At 41.5% G+C, this 20,959-nt stretch overlaps 1 protein-coding gene across 2 annotated transcripts in view; it reads right to left on the reverse strand.

The window, feature by feature from the left end:
- Positions 1-15,629: 15,629 nt before the first annotated feature.
- ntrk1 (neurotrophic tyrosine kinase, receptor, type 1) overlaps positions 15,630-20,959 on the reverse strand; it is a 40,579-nt gene continuing 35,249 nt past the window's right edge. For both annotated transcript variants that reach the window (XM_066721579.1, XM_066721578.1), the window contains 2 exons: positions 20,644-20,802; positions 15,630-18,891 (listed from right to left, as the gene is read on the reverse strand). In XM_066721579.1, the coding sequence (XP_066577676.1) occupies positions 18,706-18,891; positions 20,644-20,802 (345 nt within the window). In that variant the 3' untranslated portion in view covers positions 15,630-18,705. The remainder of the gene's footprint in view (positions 18,892-20,643; positions 20,803-20,959) is intronic.

Below are 20,959 nucleotides of genomic sequence, written 5' to 3' on the forward strand. Positions count from 1 at the left end.
TCACAGTCAAGGGCAAAGGGAAAGGGAGCAAGGAGGAAAACAAATCAAAAGCACAAGGGGCATAATAAAACTGTGCAGTGCTATCTAGCAGAGATAAAAGGACTAATTTTACAAGTACTGTTGGAAAAGATGAGTCTCAAGTAAGTGCCGGAATGAGGTCAAGGACTCTGCCGTTTTGACTTCAGTGGGCAGGTCGTTCCCCATTTAGGGGCCAGGGATGAGAAGGAGCGGGCTCTGGAGGAAGGAGAGTGGAGAGGAGGTAGAGTTATTCTCCTGGCACTGGAGGAACGCAGTGGTCTGGAGGGGATATATGGAGAGATGAGTGTCTGAAGGTAGCTTGGTGCAGTGTGGTCGAGACAGCAGTAGGTGAGGGTCAGTGTCTTGAACTCAATGCGTGCCGGTATCGGGAGCCAGTGGAGGGAGCGGAGCAGTGGGGTAGCATGTGCCAATCATGGCAGAGAGAATACCATTGAATGGATAATATGCATTTTAAAAGCACTGTTAAAGTACAATGTTAAGGATGTTTATTCAAATCAATCAATTCCGACAGACTTTATTTCAACAGTATTGTATTCTATATGCGAGAGCCATTGAATAGATCCCAAAACCTTACATAGAGGCTGTATTAGAAGGCACCACCAGAGAAGTGTTCATTAACCTCATTGTTGGTTCCGTTAGAAATTGTTGCTGCAATTAACTCTGTATATATAAAGTATAAAGATCCAGTCTTGTTCTGTACATCAAGTAAGTATCTTAATTTGAATATGTTTGTTATTCCTCAGGGCAGATGACAGGAATATGGCAGCAAGAGCGCATGGCACACAAATCATAACTTTGTGGATCACTCCTTATCCTTTCCCTTATTCATAATCCTGCTGTTATATTGGAAATAAATATTTGCTTGCATGCTCATATTGATTTCGTCTCAGTTATTACAAAACAGAATGGTGGGGTTGGGGGGCTTCTGCAGTTGTGATTAGTCAGTGTTTAATCAGTAACTCATCTCACTGTCAGACCAGCCCATATGACTACCAACGCATACCATATTATCATCAGTTATGGAACTGGCCCTAAAGCAGGGTCATCTTGCCCATTGAGAGGATTTTCATTAAAAAAAAAAAAAAAAGTTTCACAATGACAGTCAAGCATTTCTTGCTCATCCTTAAATTGGAGAAGTAGGATCATTATGTGCTACTCCATTTCAAACAATGGTGCAGGACTTACTGAGACTTGGGAACTAAGTATGGCAATGTATGACACCCTATGGACCATAACAGATACAGTATCATTAGCAGATACAGCCTCTTGCATATTGACTTGACAGGAGTCTCCTTGACGCATGGGGCCCTTCAATAATGAAAGAAATGCTACAGACAAGGGGGGCTATTAATTTCCCATTTGATCGAAGGACCTGATACAGACATTTTGCTGCAGAATTAGATTAGAATGTGCTTTTACTTTCCCAGGTTCCTGGATGAGATTGTTATCCTTGACAGGAGGAGACATTGGCTGAAGGAGTTCTTTGGTTGCCGATTAAAATGTTTTTAACACGAATAGGCATAACTGACACACAGTCCGAACAAGTGGCTCAAGTGACAGGGCAAACAATAATGGAGACAGGGGGCAACCCTGATGGGTGCCTCTCATCATAGGAAACCGAGAAAAGCATTTGCTACCTGCGAGAACCATTGCAGAGGGATTGGCATCTAACACTTTAAGCATAATATAAATCTGAACCCAGGCCCATAGCATCTAAAACTGACCACAGATATCCCCATTTTAAATGATCACAGGCTTTTTCGGCTGCACATGAGCGTCAACATCTCCTGCTTCATGTATAATATATAGAAGCTGAGCCATGCAGTCAGATACAACACTGGTCTTAAGAAAGCGGTCTGATCATCAACCACTTTAGCCATGCGTTTTTCCAGAACTTTAGCAAGCCTTGGTTTGTCACGCGACAATCAAATTTGTTTTCAACTCTAATTTGTTCTCGTTGATTAGTATGCAGTTTTAAATACAACAAATTTCACACATATTACATACCACAATTTCAACATTACTGAAATGTTGGTATGTAGTACTGTAACGAAACCTGTCCTAGGAAGGTTGCGTTCGAACTGGATTTCACAGAGTAGCGTGTAGCTGCCACCACCGTTGTTTTACTTGTTTTACAGTCCGGTGAAATAACCCTGGAAGCTGGAGGTAGTTACGTGAAGGAGAGTGAAATGCCAAGAGGAAATAAGTACATTTAATATAGTTAAATAAGCTGGGTACACAACCAATTTAGGCAAATTGAATAACAAATCACAGGATCACTAAACAATCAATAAAAAGTCAATAGCAATTAAATACTTCAGTTAATTTCTCCCTGAAATCAGTCCTCATACATTAAACCAATTATAATCCAACAGCAATTAACCTTTATAAAAATGCGAAACCATACAATAAACCCCCATGTAAGTGAAAATTAACTACAATATAAAAGGTCAGATAAACCATACAAAGACACCAATAAGTAACCACAATTCCAACACAACAATTTCAAGAATATTAAAAAAAAAGCCAGCCACCCACTCTTCAATATAAAACCAAAATTCACAACAAACCAGAAATGTTAATTACCGTTTTAGATCAATCCATTGGAATAATATAGCTAACAGAATCCAGCGCTGTTTATATCCCCATCTGCTCCTGATATGACATCCCGTGATTGGCCGCAATGCTCAGTCCAATTAGGGTTAATAAGAGCCAATTAAATCAGTCAGCCAATTAAATGAGCTGACTGGCTCATCACAGTACTATAGTATTGGTACAATGCAGTTTTGAATACAGCCATTGACTTCAGATGTCACTAAAGACTGTCATCTAAATTAAAACTTTTTGATTTTTATAATGCCCATTACTTAAATACAAGGTGTGGGCTATAACAAAGTTCAAAACCGTCGTGTCAGCAGGTATTGGACCAGATTAAATTTAAACAGTGTATTTTGACGATTACACTGATCATTTAACTATTTTTTTTCTGAAAGAGTATTATCCCCCATTTAACAGCATGCATGTGGACCACTCTCTGGTCCTCTGCGTTATTGTTTCTTCATCCGCCATCGCGCACAGTGTTGAGCAATATAAAAAACAAATGTCTCGAAAAACATCTGCTGTTTTTTTTTTTTTTTTTACCTAAATGCACGGAACACCCCCATAAAGTGTAAGCTGTGCAACTGAAAAGTGGTATATCACGGAGGACAACCAACTTCGGGGATAATTTAATCAATGTAAGTTCAATTAGTATGCATTATTTCTTAGTATAGTTGTCTTTTTTAATGTTACTGAGCACCGGGGTATATTCATGAAGTGTTTTACGCCGATTTGCTATTTCCGACACTATGTTCTGTATTGAATAAAATACAAATTAAAGTTAGCATGCATATGTCACCGCGCATACAGTATATTGTGAGTAAGGTGCTTTTACTGGAAGGTTGATGTGTTTCATGCAAGTTAGATCAATAGCCTACCTATATATAAACCCTGTGCTTCTAAAAATAAATTAAAACATTATTACTGTTCGAGATCCCCTTGTAGTTTAAAATAAGTTATTTTGTTTATATGGATTAGCTGTAAAAGAAAAAAGGATTTTCGTTCAATTCTATACCCTTACTAGCTAATGTGACATCATCGACAAAATATGCACATTTATATAATTTATTTAAATTTGTTAAGAAATGTGTTTTGGAATGGATTATGTGGGTAGTGGGCCACAAATGTTTATGATGTTGATCAAGTGGGCCCTGGGATATGGCAAGCCAAATTATCATTATCAAATATTTAAAGATATCTCTAAATCATTTCAAGATATCTGCAAATCAATTAGAGATATCTGCAAATCATTTAAAGATATCTCATTTAAAAGTGCATTTAGAGATATCTCTAAATGATTTGAAGATATCTCTAAATTATTTGCCGATATCTCTAAATCATTTAGAGATATCTGCAAATCATTTAGAGATATCTTCAAATGACTTCCTGGTCATTTAGAGATATCTGTAAATCATTTAGAGATATCTTCAAATGACTTCCTGGTCATTTAGAGATATCTGCAAATCATTTAGAAATATCTTCAAATTACTTCCTGGTCATTTAGAGATATCTGCAAATCATTTAGAAATATCTTCAAATATCTTCCTGTATGTAGTCCAAGATTATCACTTCCTGTTAACTTGTTCATTCATTTCTATGTAACTGAATAAGGAAACAGGAAGTGATAATCTCAGCCAAAATAAAGGAAGTCTTTTGAAGATATCTTGAAATGATCTGCAGATATCTCTAAATGAACAGGATGTCATTTGAAGATTTCTCTAAATCGTTTGCAGATATCTCTAAATCATTTATAGATATCTTTAAATGATTTAGAGATATCTTTAAATATTTGAAGATATCTTTTAAATGCATTTAGAGATATATCTAAATGATAATTTGGCTTGCCATACTGGGATGGAAAAGGTTGGGAAGCCTGCTGTAGAGAGTGTTGCTCCAGTCTGGTGCATCTCTTGCGCTCAGTAAAGCTGTGTTGTATTAAACTCTGCAGTCCCTCCAGTTATTCGTGGCATTAGTGGCAAACTCCAGAATAGCTGAAAACACTACAATATATTGGGAATATGATTGGCCATATAAACGCAGGTTATCATGAGATTGGTGCATATTGTATGGGCACCATCTGTATTGCTACAACATATATTGCAGTATTTCTGCATATTTAATATTCATATTCACACTTGTTATGTGCTGAAGAAGAAAGAAAAAAGTACTGTAGCATTCTGTGCTATTATAGGTTCGCCACTATAGCAGCGATAATTGGAGGGAAACCCAAACCCAATCCTCAATGGCCCCAATCCAACAGGCTTTGGCTGAAAGTTATTTCAGTTGTTTTACCATGTATGACAATATTCATAAAAAGCTAACGGAGAAGTTTATAAACTGTATTCTGCAGACATTCTTTGTTTAAAATGTGAGGACAATACAGCACAGGAACTGAAAGGATCCAAAGCATTTTCTTTACATGATTAATGCGGCTGCCTAATATTAGTTTGTCATGTAGCATAAGGTACACTTACAGTGAGGGAAAAAAGTATTTGATCCCCTGCTGATTTTGTACGTTTGCCCACTGACAAAGAAATGATCAGTCTATAATTTTAATGGTAGGTGTATTTTAACAGTGAGAGACAGAATACCAACAAAAAAATCCAGAAAAACACATTTCAAAAAAGTTATACATTGATTTGCATGTTAATGAGGGAAATAAGTAATTGATCCCCGATCAATCAGCAAGATTTCTGGCTCCCAGGTGTCTTTTATACAGGTAACGAGCTGAGGTTAGGAGCACTCTCTTAAAGGGAGTGCTCCTAATCTCAGCTCATTACCTGTATAAAAGACACCTGTTCACAGAAGCAATCAATCAGTCAGATTCCAAACTCTCCACCACGGCAAAGACCAAAGAGCTGTCCAAGGATGTCAGGGACAAGATTGTAGACCTACACAAGGCTGGAATGGGCTACAAGACCATCGCCAAGCAGCTTGGTGAGAAGGTGACAATAGTTGGTGTGATTATTCGCAAATGGAAGAAACACAAAATAACTGTCAGTCTTCCTCGGTCTGGGGCTCCATGCAAGATCTCACCTCGTGGAGTTTCAATGATCATGAGAACGGTGAGGAATCAGCCCAGATCTACACGGGAGGATTTTGTTAATGATCTCAAGGCAGCTGGGACCATAGTCACCAAGAAAGCAATTGGTAACACACTACGCCGTGAAGGACTGAAATCCTGCAGCGCCCACAAGGTCCCCCTGCTCAAGAAAGCACATGTACAGGCCCGTCTGAAGCTTGCCAATGAACATCTGAATGATTCAGAGGAGAACTGGGTGAAAGTGTTGTGGTCAGATGAGACCAAAATCGAGCTCTTTGGCATCAACTTAACTCGCCGTGTTTGGAGGAGGAGGAATGCTGCCTATGACCCCAAGAACACCATCCCCACCATCAAACATGGAGGTGGAAACATTATGCTTTGGGGGTGTTTTTCTGCTAAGGGGACAGGACAACTGCACTGCATCAAAGAGACGATGGACGGGGCCATGTACCATCAAATCTTGGGTGAGAACCTCCTTCCCTCAGCCAGGGCATTGAAAATGGGTCGTGGATGGGTATTCCAGCATGACAATGACCCAAAACACACAGCCAAGGCAACAAAGGAGTGGCTCAAGAAGAAGCACATTACGGTCCTGGAGTGGCCTAGCCAGTCTCCAGACCTTAATCCCATAGAAAATCTGTGGAGGGAGCTGAAGGTTCGAGTTGCCAAACGTCAGCCTCGAAACCTTAATGACTTGGAGAGGATCTCCAAAGAGGAGTGGGACAAAATCCTTCCTGAGATGTGTGAACCTGGTGGCCAACTACAAGAAACGTCTGACCTCTGTGATACGAAGTACTAAGTCGAAGGGGTCAAATACTTACTTCCCTCATTAACATGCAAATCAATGTATAACTTTTTTGAAATGCGTTTTTCTGGATTTTTTTTGTTGTTATTCTGTCTGTTAAAATACACCTACCATTAAAATTATAGACTGATTTGTCAGTGGGCAAACGTACAAAATCAGCAGGGGATCAAATACTTTTTTCCCTCACTGTATACATTTCAGTTAAAGAAGTTAATTTAAGTATCACCTTATCAAGAATCCTAGAATCTTGTAGAACTCAATTTCTACAATAATTGGACGCAGACACCAATTCCAAAGATATAAATTCTCAAATTTATTAAAAACAAAGATAAACTGTAGCACTACACTAGTTATACAAAAAGGGAAAAACTAATTAAAATTCACTCAAGATCAACAATTCAAAGACAAATCACTTCCGTGACCAAATCAAAGACCATGGAATCGCATATGATAACACACAAAACGTTACACAAAATTACAAACACATTGACTACAATACCGGTTAGTAAGATGAAGGTGAGTCTCTCATTAGTATTGCTAGTCGGACATTAAATATCTAATGCAGGTCAGTATTTATGTCAAATAACTTCTGATATATATATCAGTCTCTTAGGTTTGGGTGCCGAGAAAGATTCTATCATTTCTTGTTAACACGATTCTCCCTGATTGATTACTGTTCAATGATTAAGGATAGGCAGGGCCACCTATAATCTAGTGTCTATAAACGTGTGTCAATTTCAGACTAAACAGTTAAACAGGAATGAGAAGATATTTATCGGCGTTGACAGATTTTATTTCTAAAATTGTCAAACGAAACAGTTTAATACAGCACTCATTTATATTTAAGAAAATACTAAATGATATTACACATTCTAGAGTTTATGACTCACAGAATAACATTTCTAATTGATTTCTCAAAATGTCATGAATGATAAACTCCAAACTGTTAAACTTATCTGAACTTCTTGCAGAGAGGCCTCTCTATCTTCAAGCTCAAATAAATACACATGGCACGAGGTCCGTGTGGTTTGGAACAATGGCAGTCCGGTTCGGCTTTGTCCAATAACTTCCACTTCAGTTGATGCACCTGGAAGTTGGGGTTTCACGAAAGTAGAGTCTTTTCCAAACAGATTTTCCACTGGTTTGAAGGCTCCAAGGTTGTTCTTTGGAAGCAGGGTGTTCCACCGTAGTTACTTGAAGACAAAGTCTTTGAGGAAAGCAGGGCCCTGTTCATTTCCAAGGGTCAAGTTTCTTAAGACTCAATAGCTATTTAAATGACTTTCGTATTGCAGTTGACTTAGTCAATTGTCCAGGTCCCACTGATCAGGTGGGTACAGACAGGCATGCACAGTCTCTAAAGTACTTTACTTAATAAAGTTCTTTAAATAATTCTTTGTACGGCTCAATCTCCTTCTCCCAGTTTAACTCTTCTGTTGCCAGCAAAGACTTAGTTGGTTTCCGGTTTCAGTTCTGGCAACAGAGCTACAAGTTGAGCTGTGGCAGCGAGTTACTGGTTCAGGTGAGAGAGAGAGAAAAAGTTGCTGTGCGTTGCCAGATCAATAGACGATTGGTTCTTGAGTTTGCGAGATTGGATTTTGGTTTCAGCCCCCCAGTGTCCTATGGAGGGGGCTCGATTTATGACTGATGTCAATCCATGTCATCTTTTGGAAATGCCGGTTGGCCTGGGTTCGTAGCTGTGTTTCGGGATTTCGGCCCATTCTAGGTGCCATCCTCCCAAGACTGCCACTTTGATGTAGAACAGTTCATGGGCCGATGAGCTCAGGAATTCTGGTAACTTTGGGGAAGAAATCTTCTTTAGATCAGAGCTTCAGCTCAGAGCTAGAATGCTCTATCAAAATACACCCCCCCCCCTTAACGCTACACTCACTAAACGTGCTGTGATTCCTGAGAAATGTAGAATTGCACTCGACAACTGTAGTACCAGTAATGTCAGAGTCATTCAATAAGCAACAATGCACTACAAAACAAAAGTCAATACAAAATATCACAATAGAATAGAATAAACTTCAGTAAATGTACAGTACAATGCCAATAAAGGCAGTTCTCTTTAAATCATAAAAACAATTGAAACATGACTGTGGCACAGGTCGGTCGAATGTTCTTGCCTGTGATTCTCCGCTAGCCATTCGGCCACCCACTGGCTAGCTTGGTCTGCAGTGGGTCCCAGAAGGCCCAGGCGCTGTCTCGTCCTGTGGTCAGTCCAGGTAGGTCCTGGTCTTCACCAGCCGGGCTAGCCTGTGGTGGGCCAACAGCAGGACCGGGGGGATCTCCTCCAGGAACAGCAGCATCAGGACATATAACCAGCCTGGTTATATAACAGGACAGCAGACATGAATAAGAGCAGGCCGCAGGCTGTCGACACAAACAGAACTAACACCACTTCGAAAACACATCTTCCCTGCACAAACTTGAGGAAATCTGCTTTGCCTTTAACCGCTTGGCATGTCGCATGTTGCAGGTCCGGATTCCACAGCAAGGCCTTCGACTCTGTCTGTGCCTTTGCCCAGATGACAAACCAAGCATTCTCGCAATGGCAGTAGACATTGAGATCTGGCAAATACAAATACTCAAAGTCAGGCACAGGGTCAAAGAGACCATTCCCCAACTGAAAGGGCTAACAATTTCCAGAGCAAAGGATTTCAGGGATGTGAGATCCTTGGTTAGGCTGGTCTCCAAGGAGGGAATCTTGCAGTTGGCCATAACGAGAGTTTCAAGTTGACCTAAGTTGCTGAAAATCAGTGGGAGATTGGGCTGGTCAAACAGGTTCACGTTCACAAGATTTAGGCAATGTAGTTTGGTTAGACTGTTCAGATCAGTGTAGTTAATTAATTTTGCAGACAATTTGGAAATATATCCAAAGTCTTTGACATTGGGGATGTACTTGGCCATGAAATCAGAACCACAAAGAAGTTATTCAGTTTCAGCATGGACCTCGATGACATGCTCAGAAAATGGCCTGTGACAGTCAACAAAGGAATAAGACTGGCCTCTCAAATTGAGCATGAGGTCTGCATTGTGATGACTGTCTCCACCAATGGACAGGTCCATCAAGTTCTATGGAAACTTGTTGAAGAGGGATGTCAAATTCAACAAGGAGACCCAAGTTTCTACGTTTCCCAAACTGAAAAGCACCTGGAAATATCTGACTAAGACAGCCTTTAATAATGAGTTTCCTTAAAGGATTAAATTGAGACAATGCATGGGCCGGCAGCATGGTGGAAACCATGTTCTTGATGCAAAGGGTTGGAGGTGAGATGGAACTTCTGCGAGATCCTCCTTAAAATCAATGACCTCATGACAATTGCTGCCTTCCACAGGAGGAGTAAAGATTAAACATTAAAAATTATCCAAGAATTCCTCAAAACACAACACTTTTTAATGATGGCATTGGCATCTGGACCAAAGAGAAAAATGTAGCTTTTTGTGAATTTCAGGTTTGAACGATTAGAATAACCTGCCTAAGTCTAGGTCATGAATTGAACACCCTTCAGAGGAACAGAATTATGTGGTTGTATTGCCCTCTCAAGACATCCTATGTAGCATATCTGTCATTTAAGGGAGACGCTTTGTTGAGCTCAAGCAATTATTGTCTCCGAGTTGAAACTCACTTCGAAGAATGCGATTTCTCCAACTGGAGCGTCTCTCTCCTTCCCCCCCCCCGGCAGAGACCTGACAGCAATGCCCCAATCCCCTTCTTTCGAGTGGCCTTTGCAGTCCTGGTGGTCTTCTTCTGTGTTTACTCTGAGCTTGCATCTCTCTGCCTATTGTCTGAAGTCACCATTATTTATATCACTTTCAAAATAAAACGGAGATGCCTTCTGGGGATGTGTTGCTCTCCTTTATCAGACACTGCTCACAGGAGTCACTTCCAACTCCTTGGGCTGCCAAGGCAATCACCCATTTCAGTAACAGCTCCAATAATTGCATGGAAAAAATCTGTTTATGTTTTGCATCATGCAAATTGAGCTTTTGTTTTTTCTCTAAGAAACATTATAGTTGAAGTGAATGTAGACAGAGACTGTTAATTGAATGCAGATTCCTTGTATTGTACAAAGACATATATGTGTCCAAATGCAACCCAATATGAACCTTCAACATAGTGTTTTGTGAATTAATGTGTTCCTGCAGTGTTGTTTAGAAGGTGCACTCACTGTTAATGTAAAGTGTGCGTTATTGAAGACATATAAACTGCTAAAAGTGCCTTTCATATAACCTGGGTGAAACAAAATCCCTTATAGCTTAACTATGAACAAAAGAGAAGAACTGAAAAACTGAATAGAGTAGCAGCTCTCCTTTACTACATGGTCCTTTGCAAAGCCGAACCTCCGGGAGAGAAAGAGCTTGTGTCCGAAGTTCAGCTGTAGACCTTTCTGCTTTTATTTCAATCCCCATTCATATCAATTACTCCAGCACAAGATGTCCATCTCTTCCTCGTCCTGCTGCTATATTTTCTCCCCACAGGTATCTGTGCCCGAGCCTCTGACCACACTGGACTGTCAGGCCCTTGGGAATGGGAGACTGGGACGCCGCTCAGGATCTGCATGGAAGTTCTCATGTATTGGCTTGTATGTATGTTAACCATCGCTTATCCTCCATACATTTAGCACAGGTCGTTTGAAATGTTAAACCTACATAAATAAACCTACATTTCATTCGGTTCAGCTCGTGGTCCGCACCGATTAAGAGCTTTCATTCACAATTCCTGTCTCTCAACGTCAGCCTTTCTCATTCATCGGTCATTTTTTCATTTTACCGGGGTCATTTATTCCTAAACTGGTTTTTAATCTGTAATGTAAATCAATCATAAGTAAATAACACTGAGAAATACACCACTGAAGAAGTGAAACCAAAGCTTTCTTCTGCACAGATTGAGAGCAGAGATAAAGAGGAGTTCATCCCGTAGACAAGCAGCTATTACAGTTGTTTTAAAAGGTGTAATACAATTGACAGAAAGCTAACAGAGTTTGGCTGCTGTTTCATGTTTAAATAGTGAGAACATAGTTTAAGAAGAATGTGCTATTAATATTGGAGAAGTACAGGTGAGTGTCACTTGTATGTGAGTACAGTGGCGATTGTAGAGTATGTGGGGGCCCCAGGCCAAATAATTCCTGACGGTATTTTCTCCTGTGAGACCGGATGGGGGGGCGGACGGAGGTTTCTAGCGAGAGACCGGGGTTGGGGGTTGGGCCGACGTTGATTTTGCCGCTCAGAGCGGGGGGGGAAGGTAGGGAGTTTTCCATGGACCCCCGAGCCAATTGCCTGGGATGCCCACCCCCTTTCGACGCCCCTGTGAGTAAAGCAAGTTGGTAGTTTAACAGTGAGCTGCTGATGAAATAATATTGACCCGCAAACATGTTTTCTTTATGTTACTATTGAAAGGACAAAGTTCAATTAATAATAATAATAATAATAATAATAATAATAATAATAATAATAATAATAATAATAATAACTTGATTGTCTATGTTTAGGTTGAAACTAACTTGTGGTCTAATATTAAAATTGAAAGGCGAGTCCTTCTTCAAAAGCAGACTGATACCTGAATAATGCGGCACAACACTTGCCAACTGCAGTATCAGTATTTTAAGAGTGATTTTGAATGTTTTACTATTTAATACACTAAAGTGCAAACACTGCAAGACAGAAAGATTCAATACAATATTGCACAACACCCCTCCAGTGAATCCACATCACAATACAATACAAAATTAGATTTTACAATCAAGTCATGGAAAATCTCACAAAATACCACACACACACACAAAGTGCACAAAGGCCAAGCAGCTGCTTTCTTATGAGTTGTTAACGTTTCTAATGTGTAATGCTATTTCCCATTCCTATAATTCAAAACTATTTTTCAAATTGAAAGATAACCTAAACTGTGGTTGCATATTCTTGTCAGTAGATGGCAGCAATAACACTATAATTATATTACAAATAATGGAAGATGGCAATAACGTTTTAGTTTCTTCTTCAATTTGTCTCACATTTGACAACTACGTATATTAAAGATAATGTATTGATTATTACAGTGATCTCCCCGCCAATGTAAAATTGTTGTTGCTGTTACTGTATGAGCAGCTGAATCCGCTGGTTTTGCTTTGAATTAAAATAGTTCAAATACAAAATCGTGAAGAGCAATTTATTCTGTAGCTATGGAGTTTGTCCACATGAGGGCACTGCATAACTTGTTAAGTCTATATAGTTGCATTTCCTCAGCTGGTCTTCAGTATTATTATCTATAACAGTGGTTTTCAAACCCGTCCTGTAGTACCCCCTGCCCTGCTGTTTTTTGTTCCAACCGAGGTCTTAATTGCTTAATTGAAAACTTAATTGAACTAACAAAGCAATATACAGTTCACTTAAGCAATTAAGACCTCGGTTCGAACAAAAACCAGCAGGGCAGGGGGTACTACAGGACCAGTTTGAAAACCACTGATATGTGATGATTTATATTTGGTTAAGGTTATTGTAGAAATAAATATATATATTTTTTTTACCGAATATCTGCAGTATACAATTAAATTGATGAGAAATAAATGGAATTAATCCCCCACTTCGTTTTCCTCACTAGGTGTGAATTGAGTGTATTTAACGTATGAAGTTTGTTAATTCTTACGATGTTCTAGGCAGCTGCCCTTTGTATATAAATACATCTCTACACTAAGTGGCGGGGGTGTTGAACAACCCGCCAGCCAAGCAATGGAAGTGGACTCTGGAGTTCCTTGAAGAAAAGCCAAGATTCTAGGATCGATGAGCCTCTGAACACCAAATGAACAAGATAGGGCTGCTTAATCTGACACCTCTAATGATATTAGTATTAGCACTCTCTAAACTCAGTTGAAATGTACTGCTCTAGTGTTCCATCAATGTCATTCATCGCCGTGCCTCGCACACGGGAGAGAACATCCCCTCTCTGGTGGGATGAGCTGCATATCCAGTGTCATCAGGCTGTGTTCTGTTTTTTCCTAAGTATTAGAGCGAACTGGTTCTCCAAGGTGACTATTATTAAAAAGACATAATATACAAAACACAAATGTCCAGCAGTCTTATTCTTATTGAGTTCTGGATTTTGCACAATGAGTGTTCCATTTAGCGTTGAGGACCGCCATAATTGGATCTGATGTCTCTCTCTCCCTTCTCTCCTAATTCTGAGTGCATTAGACAAAACCGCAGGCTTTCCGAGTACTGCCGCTGACCTATGGAAAACAACGTACGGTCATTAGAGATGAACCCGTCCTGCTGTGATACAGAGACCCAGAGAGAGCAGAGGGGTATTAAAAGCATCAGTGGAAATTGACGATCAAATATGAAATGGAAATTTGAATTTGGGCTCTCATTTGTGGTCTGTTTGATTCTGCTGCTCTTCGATGGCTTTAACTGTGATGAGAGTGAAATGTCCTGTGACTGTCCTGCGAGAGGAAGCTTCTAAGTGTTGTACAGGACTCTAAATCCAGCATCCCAAAGCTCTCCCTCGTTGCCAATTCCCTTGAGGATGTGTGCACTTCGCAGGATGTGTTACTGGCTTCACAGAGTGAGGGAGTGAGTGAGGAGTGGAAAGTGTTCAATAGGACACTTCAACACTTTCTCCCAGCCCAGCTCAGCGGCATTTCTATTCCCCGTGAATAGGGCATCCTTGGACGCACACAGCTGGACAAGCATTAAAGTTTCTTCCTCTGTCTTTCTTAAAACCATGTTCATAATAATCACTTGTCTGCAATTTCTGTGTCTGCAATATTTGGCTTTGTTACCTGCTATTCTCCACCTTTAATGCAGATAGTTTTGGGTCTTCAGTACACAACCCTTTTACAACAGGGGAGTCAGACTCCACTCCTGCAGTATCTGCTGGGTTTAGTTCCAGCCCAGCTCTTGGCTCCTTAATTGTTCTAATTAAACAATTAGCTGGATTAATTGAACCTGTGTATTATGGCACATGGCACTGAACTAATTCGTTCATCCTTTGCCACAGGAGTGCGTGTATACTAATTTGTTAAAAATATTTTTTCATTTAATTGTATTGTCTCAGTTTAACTGATCAACACAACCAATGTATTCTGTTCGTTTCTGTAATTCTTAGAAACCCAGCGTGACGTATGTCAGTTACAGAGACCTGGTAAATTGGGACGTTTTGTGAAACCTGTTAAATATGACCTATATATGGAGTCATTAAATTTGGAATTTACATTTTTCCTCCTCCCAGACGTTAATGAAGTTGCTGCTATGTGAAACTGCACTGCAAAGCCATCTGCTTCCTTCCCCCGCTGCAAGTCCCTCAGCAGCGCATCATGGGAGGGACCGATGCACTGAGAGATGGTTAGCTGAAGCCCTGGAAAGCTACAGGAATCGCTGTTGCCCGACAAGCCAAAGAAACCCTAGCGGACATGAGCCCACCCAACTCCGGCCAGTACGACAATTACTGACCGCCCCCTAGTAGGGGATTCTGCTCAAAGTGGGCTATGACCAGCGCTGGCTTTTAACCACTCTAGATGACTATATCGTGTGCCACCACCAGTCATTCTTGGGACGCAAAAGGACAATAAAAGAGTGAAAAGAAGTAGAAGAGGGGTGTGGTTTCTAGGGTTTAGGATCTCTCAACGTTCTTTGAATAAGAGTGATCTTCGCTTAATGTAAATGCTCTCAAAACTAATCTCACTTTGAGTTCAGGAGGAAAGAGATGGTGACGAGACAGAACAAAACCCCCAAAAATGAACTTGCGTCTGTTTCTAATTAGATCAGAGCAGGGTGTGTGTGTGTGTGTGTGTGTTGGGGGGTGTTGAAATTAAAGAGTGTGACAGGACAATGGGCTCCAGAGAGCTTTAGCCATGGCGATTGCAGAGAAGAGTAATGAGCTAGTGATTGCATTAGTCAGAGAATCCATTACTGCTCCCCTGAGCCCGAAAAAGGAGAAAGTGTCCGTGTGTGTGGGGGACAGACGTGGGGAGCTGGGTGATACTGAGATCAGAAGCAATATAGTGTAAACAAAACATACATTTCTACCCCAATTTTTCAATCCCTACATTAGTCGTGTTGACAGGCAATGTCTAAGAAAGGACATATTGTAACCTACATGTTTGTATAGTTGTCTTCCTTGACATGCTATGAAATCAACAGATCGAGACGGTGTAATTGAACCAGTTTTAAAGCACTTTATTTATAAGAGACTCCTAAGTGGTTGGTCGAATTAATTTGGTCACAGGCTGAGATTCACACCTATATTACAATATAGTACAAAATCAAGGCTTCTAGTATTTTATTCACTGTCCTGCGGAGCTGCAGTTCTTCAGTTCCTTCTCACTTATCACGTGTCACGGTTGCACCTCGGGAACAGGGGACCCAAGTGCAGTGCGTGGTCGGACAGGCGCGGGTCGGGAGCAAGCGGATCAGGGCAATGGAGGCTAGACAGAGACGTGGTTGAGGTCACAGGCGTGGGTCGTGGGATTGGGAAAACAAGGCAGCAAGGGAGAGACAGAGTCGTGGTCGGAAAGTCAGGCGAGGGTTCAAGGAAACACAGATACCAGGCACGGAGATACAGGGCTCTAGGAGAGGACACGGGAACAAGGCTCAGGATTGCAGTGACTACTGTCAAAACTTCGCCCCGAGTGAGGGAAGTGAGGGGATTATATAGGGCACAGGAAACCAGGTGGGAAGGTGCAGGATGAATAGGAACATAGGGAGAGTGAACAAGACCGGAATGTTAATAGACTGATTGACAGGAGCTGGGAGAAGGGACAGGGAAAGACAAGGTAATAGCAGCCTCTAGTGGAGAGAGAGGGTGAGTACTGGGGAACCGTGACATCACGTGATTAGCGTTACGTTTAATTAGTTCCAGACTGCAATTTTCCTGATCTTTGATTAATCTTTTCTATTTTTTTTCTTTTGATTCTGGAATTCCAGCATAAACAGCTTCCAAGCAGGATTCTCTCAGTCAGAGGAAGTGGCTGGGGGAAGACAATGCGTGTTGCACTGCCTTTTACAACTTAAGCAATCGCCTTCAGATCCATGTGCCATGCCATTAAACCCCCCGCCCCAGCCTTCAACTCTGTCAGTGTTGTGAGAGTAGATCTTCACAAAAAAATCAGGCCACCAACGAGTCCGAAACTAAACAAAAGAAGGCGCCATGACATCAGTTTGATTTTGGAACACGTTGGGAACACATTCATTCAATATATTAAAATAGCACACAGAGTGCACTGAAATAAATTAATCCACATTTCAGAAAGAAAAAAACATATCTGGCAGCTGTTGTATATGTATATAGAATAATTAAATAATGAGTAGTCAAACACATGCCTGTGTTGTAGAACCAGTGTCTGACATACTGAAGGCACAGGAATGGCCCCGAAAGCCAGAGAGCAAAATAACTTCTTATGAAATATTATTGGGGTTTTCGGATTAAGTCTGGGAGGAGATGAGGTACTAATCTGTGGGAGATTTCACACTGCATATCAGTTTTCCAGCTATCACCCTATCAAAAAGGAATATAAGACAGCCGATTTCCAGGTAACAGAGAAAAAGAAAGTCTGCACAGTGACACTACACTATACTGTAATTGCATGCTATGCTGTTGCACAGTATGATATCCTGATGCAATACTAAGACACAATTATAACACCTAGGCACGTAGGGTGTTAGAGGGAGGTTAAATGGATTCAATGGCAGCCATCTGAAGGACTGAGCACACTGCACACAATTAAAATTAATGGTAGGCAAGGAATAGGAACAGTTCCCAAAGCCTCATTCACAAACGAGACTAATTATAATCCTACAACCTGCTACTCAAGATTCAGACCTCTTTAGCCATTGGGAGACCATTTGCATTCTCGCCAGTCTTTTACAACGGCCACTCTATATCACTGATTTAACTCTAACAGGGAGAGATACAAACAAGCCATTTAAAAAAATTTTTTTTGCAGTTTTGGTCGCCACACCACAAGAACATTCCTGCCGCCGGGGAGAGGTCGGACAAGAGTAACCAAAGGTTTTAAAGAATGAAACCTCTTCAGTCTGTTTAGACAGATGGCATTTGATTCAAGGATTCATAAATACCGTCGACCCCCGAGCATTACTCCAGCGAGGCAAGGAACAAAGGTCACAAGGTAGGATATCAAGAATAGGTGCGTATCAGACAGAAAACAAGCACTTTGTTATGCAAAGAGCCGCGGCGGTCTGGAAGAAGCTACACACACATGTAGCTGAAGCTGGCTTTCTGGGACCCTCCAATGAAAGAGTGAGATTCTACAAGGGATTAGTGCCAGCCTTGGTGTGACTTTTCCTATGCACTGATCAATTAAAGATAAACTGGTTTGTTCTTGTGCTGCACTCCACATGATAATACAACAGCACATCAAGTGCCAAGGGAAACAACAGATCTCTTAGTGCTGGCGGGAGTCAGGGAAAGACGGAACATTTAAGAGACCTTTTGTTTGTCTGTAAAATATATAATGTCACTCCAATTAAAATAAATCTCCCCCATCCCTCTCTCTTTTCTTCCCCCCCTTGCTAGTTCCTCAGCATGAAGCCTGGATTGCCGTTCCCCTTTGTATATTTCCTGGTCCCTCTGCTCTGAGAATAAGAGGCCCCATCACTTCCACATTTTCCAGAAATCTCAGTAAATTATATTTTCTTTTCAAAAGAAAAATACAGAGGTCTTGCACTTGACCCCCTCCAGACTGATTGAAGACCAGGAATGTGAGGTTTCAGCTCCATAGTCATCAGTATCTCTTTACTTTAAGACCAGAAGATTGACATTCACTGGGACAAACCCAGCTGTTCCTTACAGGCATGTGACTGCAGGTACAGAAAGGTATGAATGGAAGAGGAGGACTGCATTACCCTGAAAAAGGAAAGAAAGACCCAGTTGGAAATTGAGAAGATGGAGATGACTTTACACAGATCGTGGGTGGGTGTCTGGACGAAGTGACACAGACATGTTGGTGGAGCAGATTCCCTACGATCCTTAGCTAAGAAACAGCTGGATGAGATCCTCACATCTGGCAACCAAACAAGCGACATCTGGCAGAATTTGGGTCTCCTTTTCTTGGTTCTTAACTGGGGATGGGGGTTAGAAGGGTGAAGTGGGGGATGTAGAGGGGATGGGAGGTGCTAAGCTAGATCTCTACAATCACCCAGCCACCCACCCCCTACGCCGACACCCCAGTCAGGGCTCCTCCTCTTTTGAGGATTTGAGGGGGGTAGGGGGCTACTCCAGGATGTCTAGGTAGACTGGGGGGCTCTTCACCAAGGTAGTGAGACGGTTGTAGATGTCTTTGATGTTGAGTCTCTGTTGGGGCTCCCTCTGCCAGCAACCCTGCATGATCAGATGCACTTCTTTGGGGCAGGTTCTTGGCCTTTCCAGCTCTCTCCCCTGGGTGATGCACTCTATAGCCTGAGAGTGGAGAGATAGGGAGAGAGTAGCATACACAGAATTAGAACGAGGATACAAGTTAAACACTTGCTCTGACCGGTGCCTGGAATGTGTAGATGACACTTTGTCACAACCTGAACACACTCCCACACCCACTCTCATACTACACAGAAAGACACAGAACTATATTGGATCTTGTTGACAACCCACTGATTCCTTACCCCTGGCTGAGAATTGATCTTTCCTTTAAGACAAATCAAGGTGGATGTGTTTCTCAGAAACCCCAAGATTCCCTCCTTCCCGTGGGAAACACATAAACAGATATTTTGAACAGGAAAATAAGGTTTTCCTGTTAGAAGCATCCAAGCCAAAGCTGAGCATCAATGCAATTTGGCATGGATCTAAAGCGGCATCAGGAGTCTCTTAGCAAATCTGCACTGCATTACCAAAATGGAATATACATGTTTTCACAGCCAGGGAGTTTATCAAAGTCTAAACAGGGTTAACATCAGCCTCCACTGACATGAGACACTTTGAGACAGGATATCATTTTACCATCACCTATAAATGGAAAGACGTCAATGTTTAAATTGTAACATTATAACACTTCTATTAGTAGTCATTTATATTATTTATATATATTGTTGTTTGTCAATATAAGTGTGTTTAAATCACTGTTTATCATTGGTTAATTAAGGAACCACAAGCTAATGTGCGAATACTTTCCCTATCAGACCAGTTACACTGATTGTTTCCTCTGTCTGATCGGTGGGAGGAATAGTGAACAGCTGATGGGTGTTAGCCATTTGCTTCACAAAGTAATTAGTCATCCATTATCCTCTCAACACTGTGTGATGCTTCACTTAAACATTCATGTTTTCCAGTTTGAGGGCGATCTCATAATCACATCCTGTCTCCATGTGTCCAGGTGACTATGCACTCACTTGATACCTCTGAAGGGAAGAGACTTGTGTTCCCATCCTGACACAACAATGCTTTCGACTGCCTGTTCGGCCTCTTGTGAAAGTCTTTGTTGGAGTTTTGTTGTGTTGTTGCTTGACGTCATGTGTCTGAATTCGGAATCCAAACTCCCCTGAGTGTGGGGGGCGGGGGGGGTCTTTAAATATCTCTCTGCTCCTCCTTAATTATGGTCCGCGTCAATTCAAGGGCCGACAAAAGGAGACAATCGGGTTACCCGGGGCAAATGAAGTTAAGAGCAGGAGCTGATGAAAGCTAACAAGATTAGTGTCGAACGGGCTTTGCGAAAGGTGATCTGTCCGTCCACCCCCCCTCGGAAAAGCAGAAAGAGGTACTCCTTCTGTAATGTTGGCATTCTGCCGGTCTTAAGCTTGGGGCTGTCGTGCTTTTTTCTCTGTCCTTTTTTGGGCTCCTTGAATCTACTCAGCACTCTTCAGAGTGGAGGCAATTCACTGCTAGGAATTATTTGCTTCAAACAGGAGGGTCGTAGACAGACACCCGGGGTTGGACGCAGAAAAGTGCAATACCAAACAATCAAACCATCTTCTTTTTCACCCCACCAGTCCCACAGGGAAATATACACAGCATTGCCAGTCCTCGAGGGGCCAGATTCCTGCTGGTTGTATAGGAAATTTTCAAGTAGCAACTGATTTAGACCTGTGGGAAAACAGCTAATTTGAAATAGTCCCCAAAACAGACTTCAGTTCAGTAATTAAAGACCTGAGGTGGAATGAAAAGCAGAAACCCCTTTAGCCCAGGGGGACTGGAATGGCCCAGCGCAGGCCTGTACTGTACCTCGCTGTTTGAGAGCTGGTACCAGGGTTGCTTCCCATAGGTGAAGATCTCCCACAATACAACTCCAAAGCTCCAGATGTCACTCTCTGTGGTGAACTTCCTGTACATGATGCTCTCAGGGGGCATCCAGCGAATAGGGAGCATAGTGCGGCCACCCACCTGCCAGACAACAGGGCACAGACATAGACCATCATCGAATGCATTTACATGAGTGTTAGGATATTAGGCTAATTAGGCAACATGACTTAATTCCGCAAAGCTGCATCTCTTAATTTACCCATCATTCAAACCCCCTCTTCTGTGTCAAAGTGACTGG

Source organism: Amia ocellicauda, chromosome 14 (assembly GCF_036373705.1).
Source record: "Amia ocellicauda isolate fAmiCal2 chromosome 14, fAmiCal2.hap1, whole genome shotgun sequence".
In the NCBI taxonomy this organism is placed as follows: Eukaryota; Metazoa; Chordata; class Actinopteri; order Amiiformes; family Amiidae; genus Amia; species Amia ocellicauda.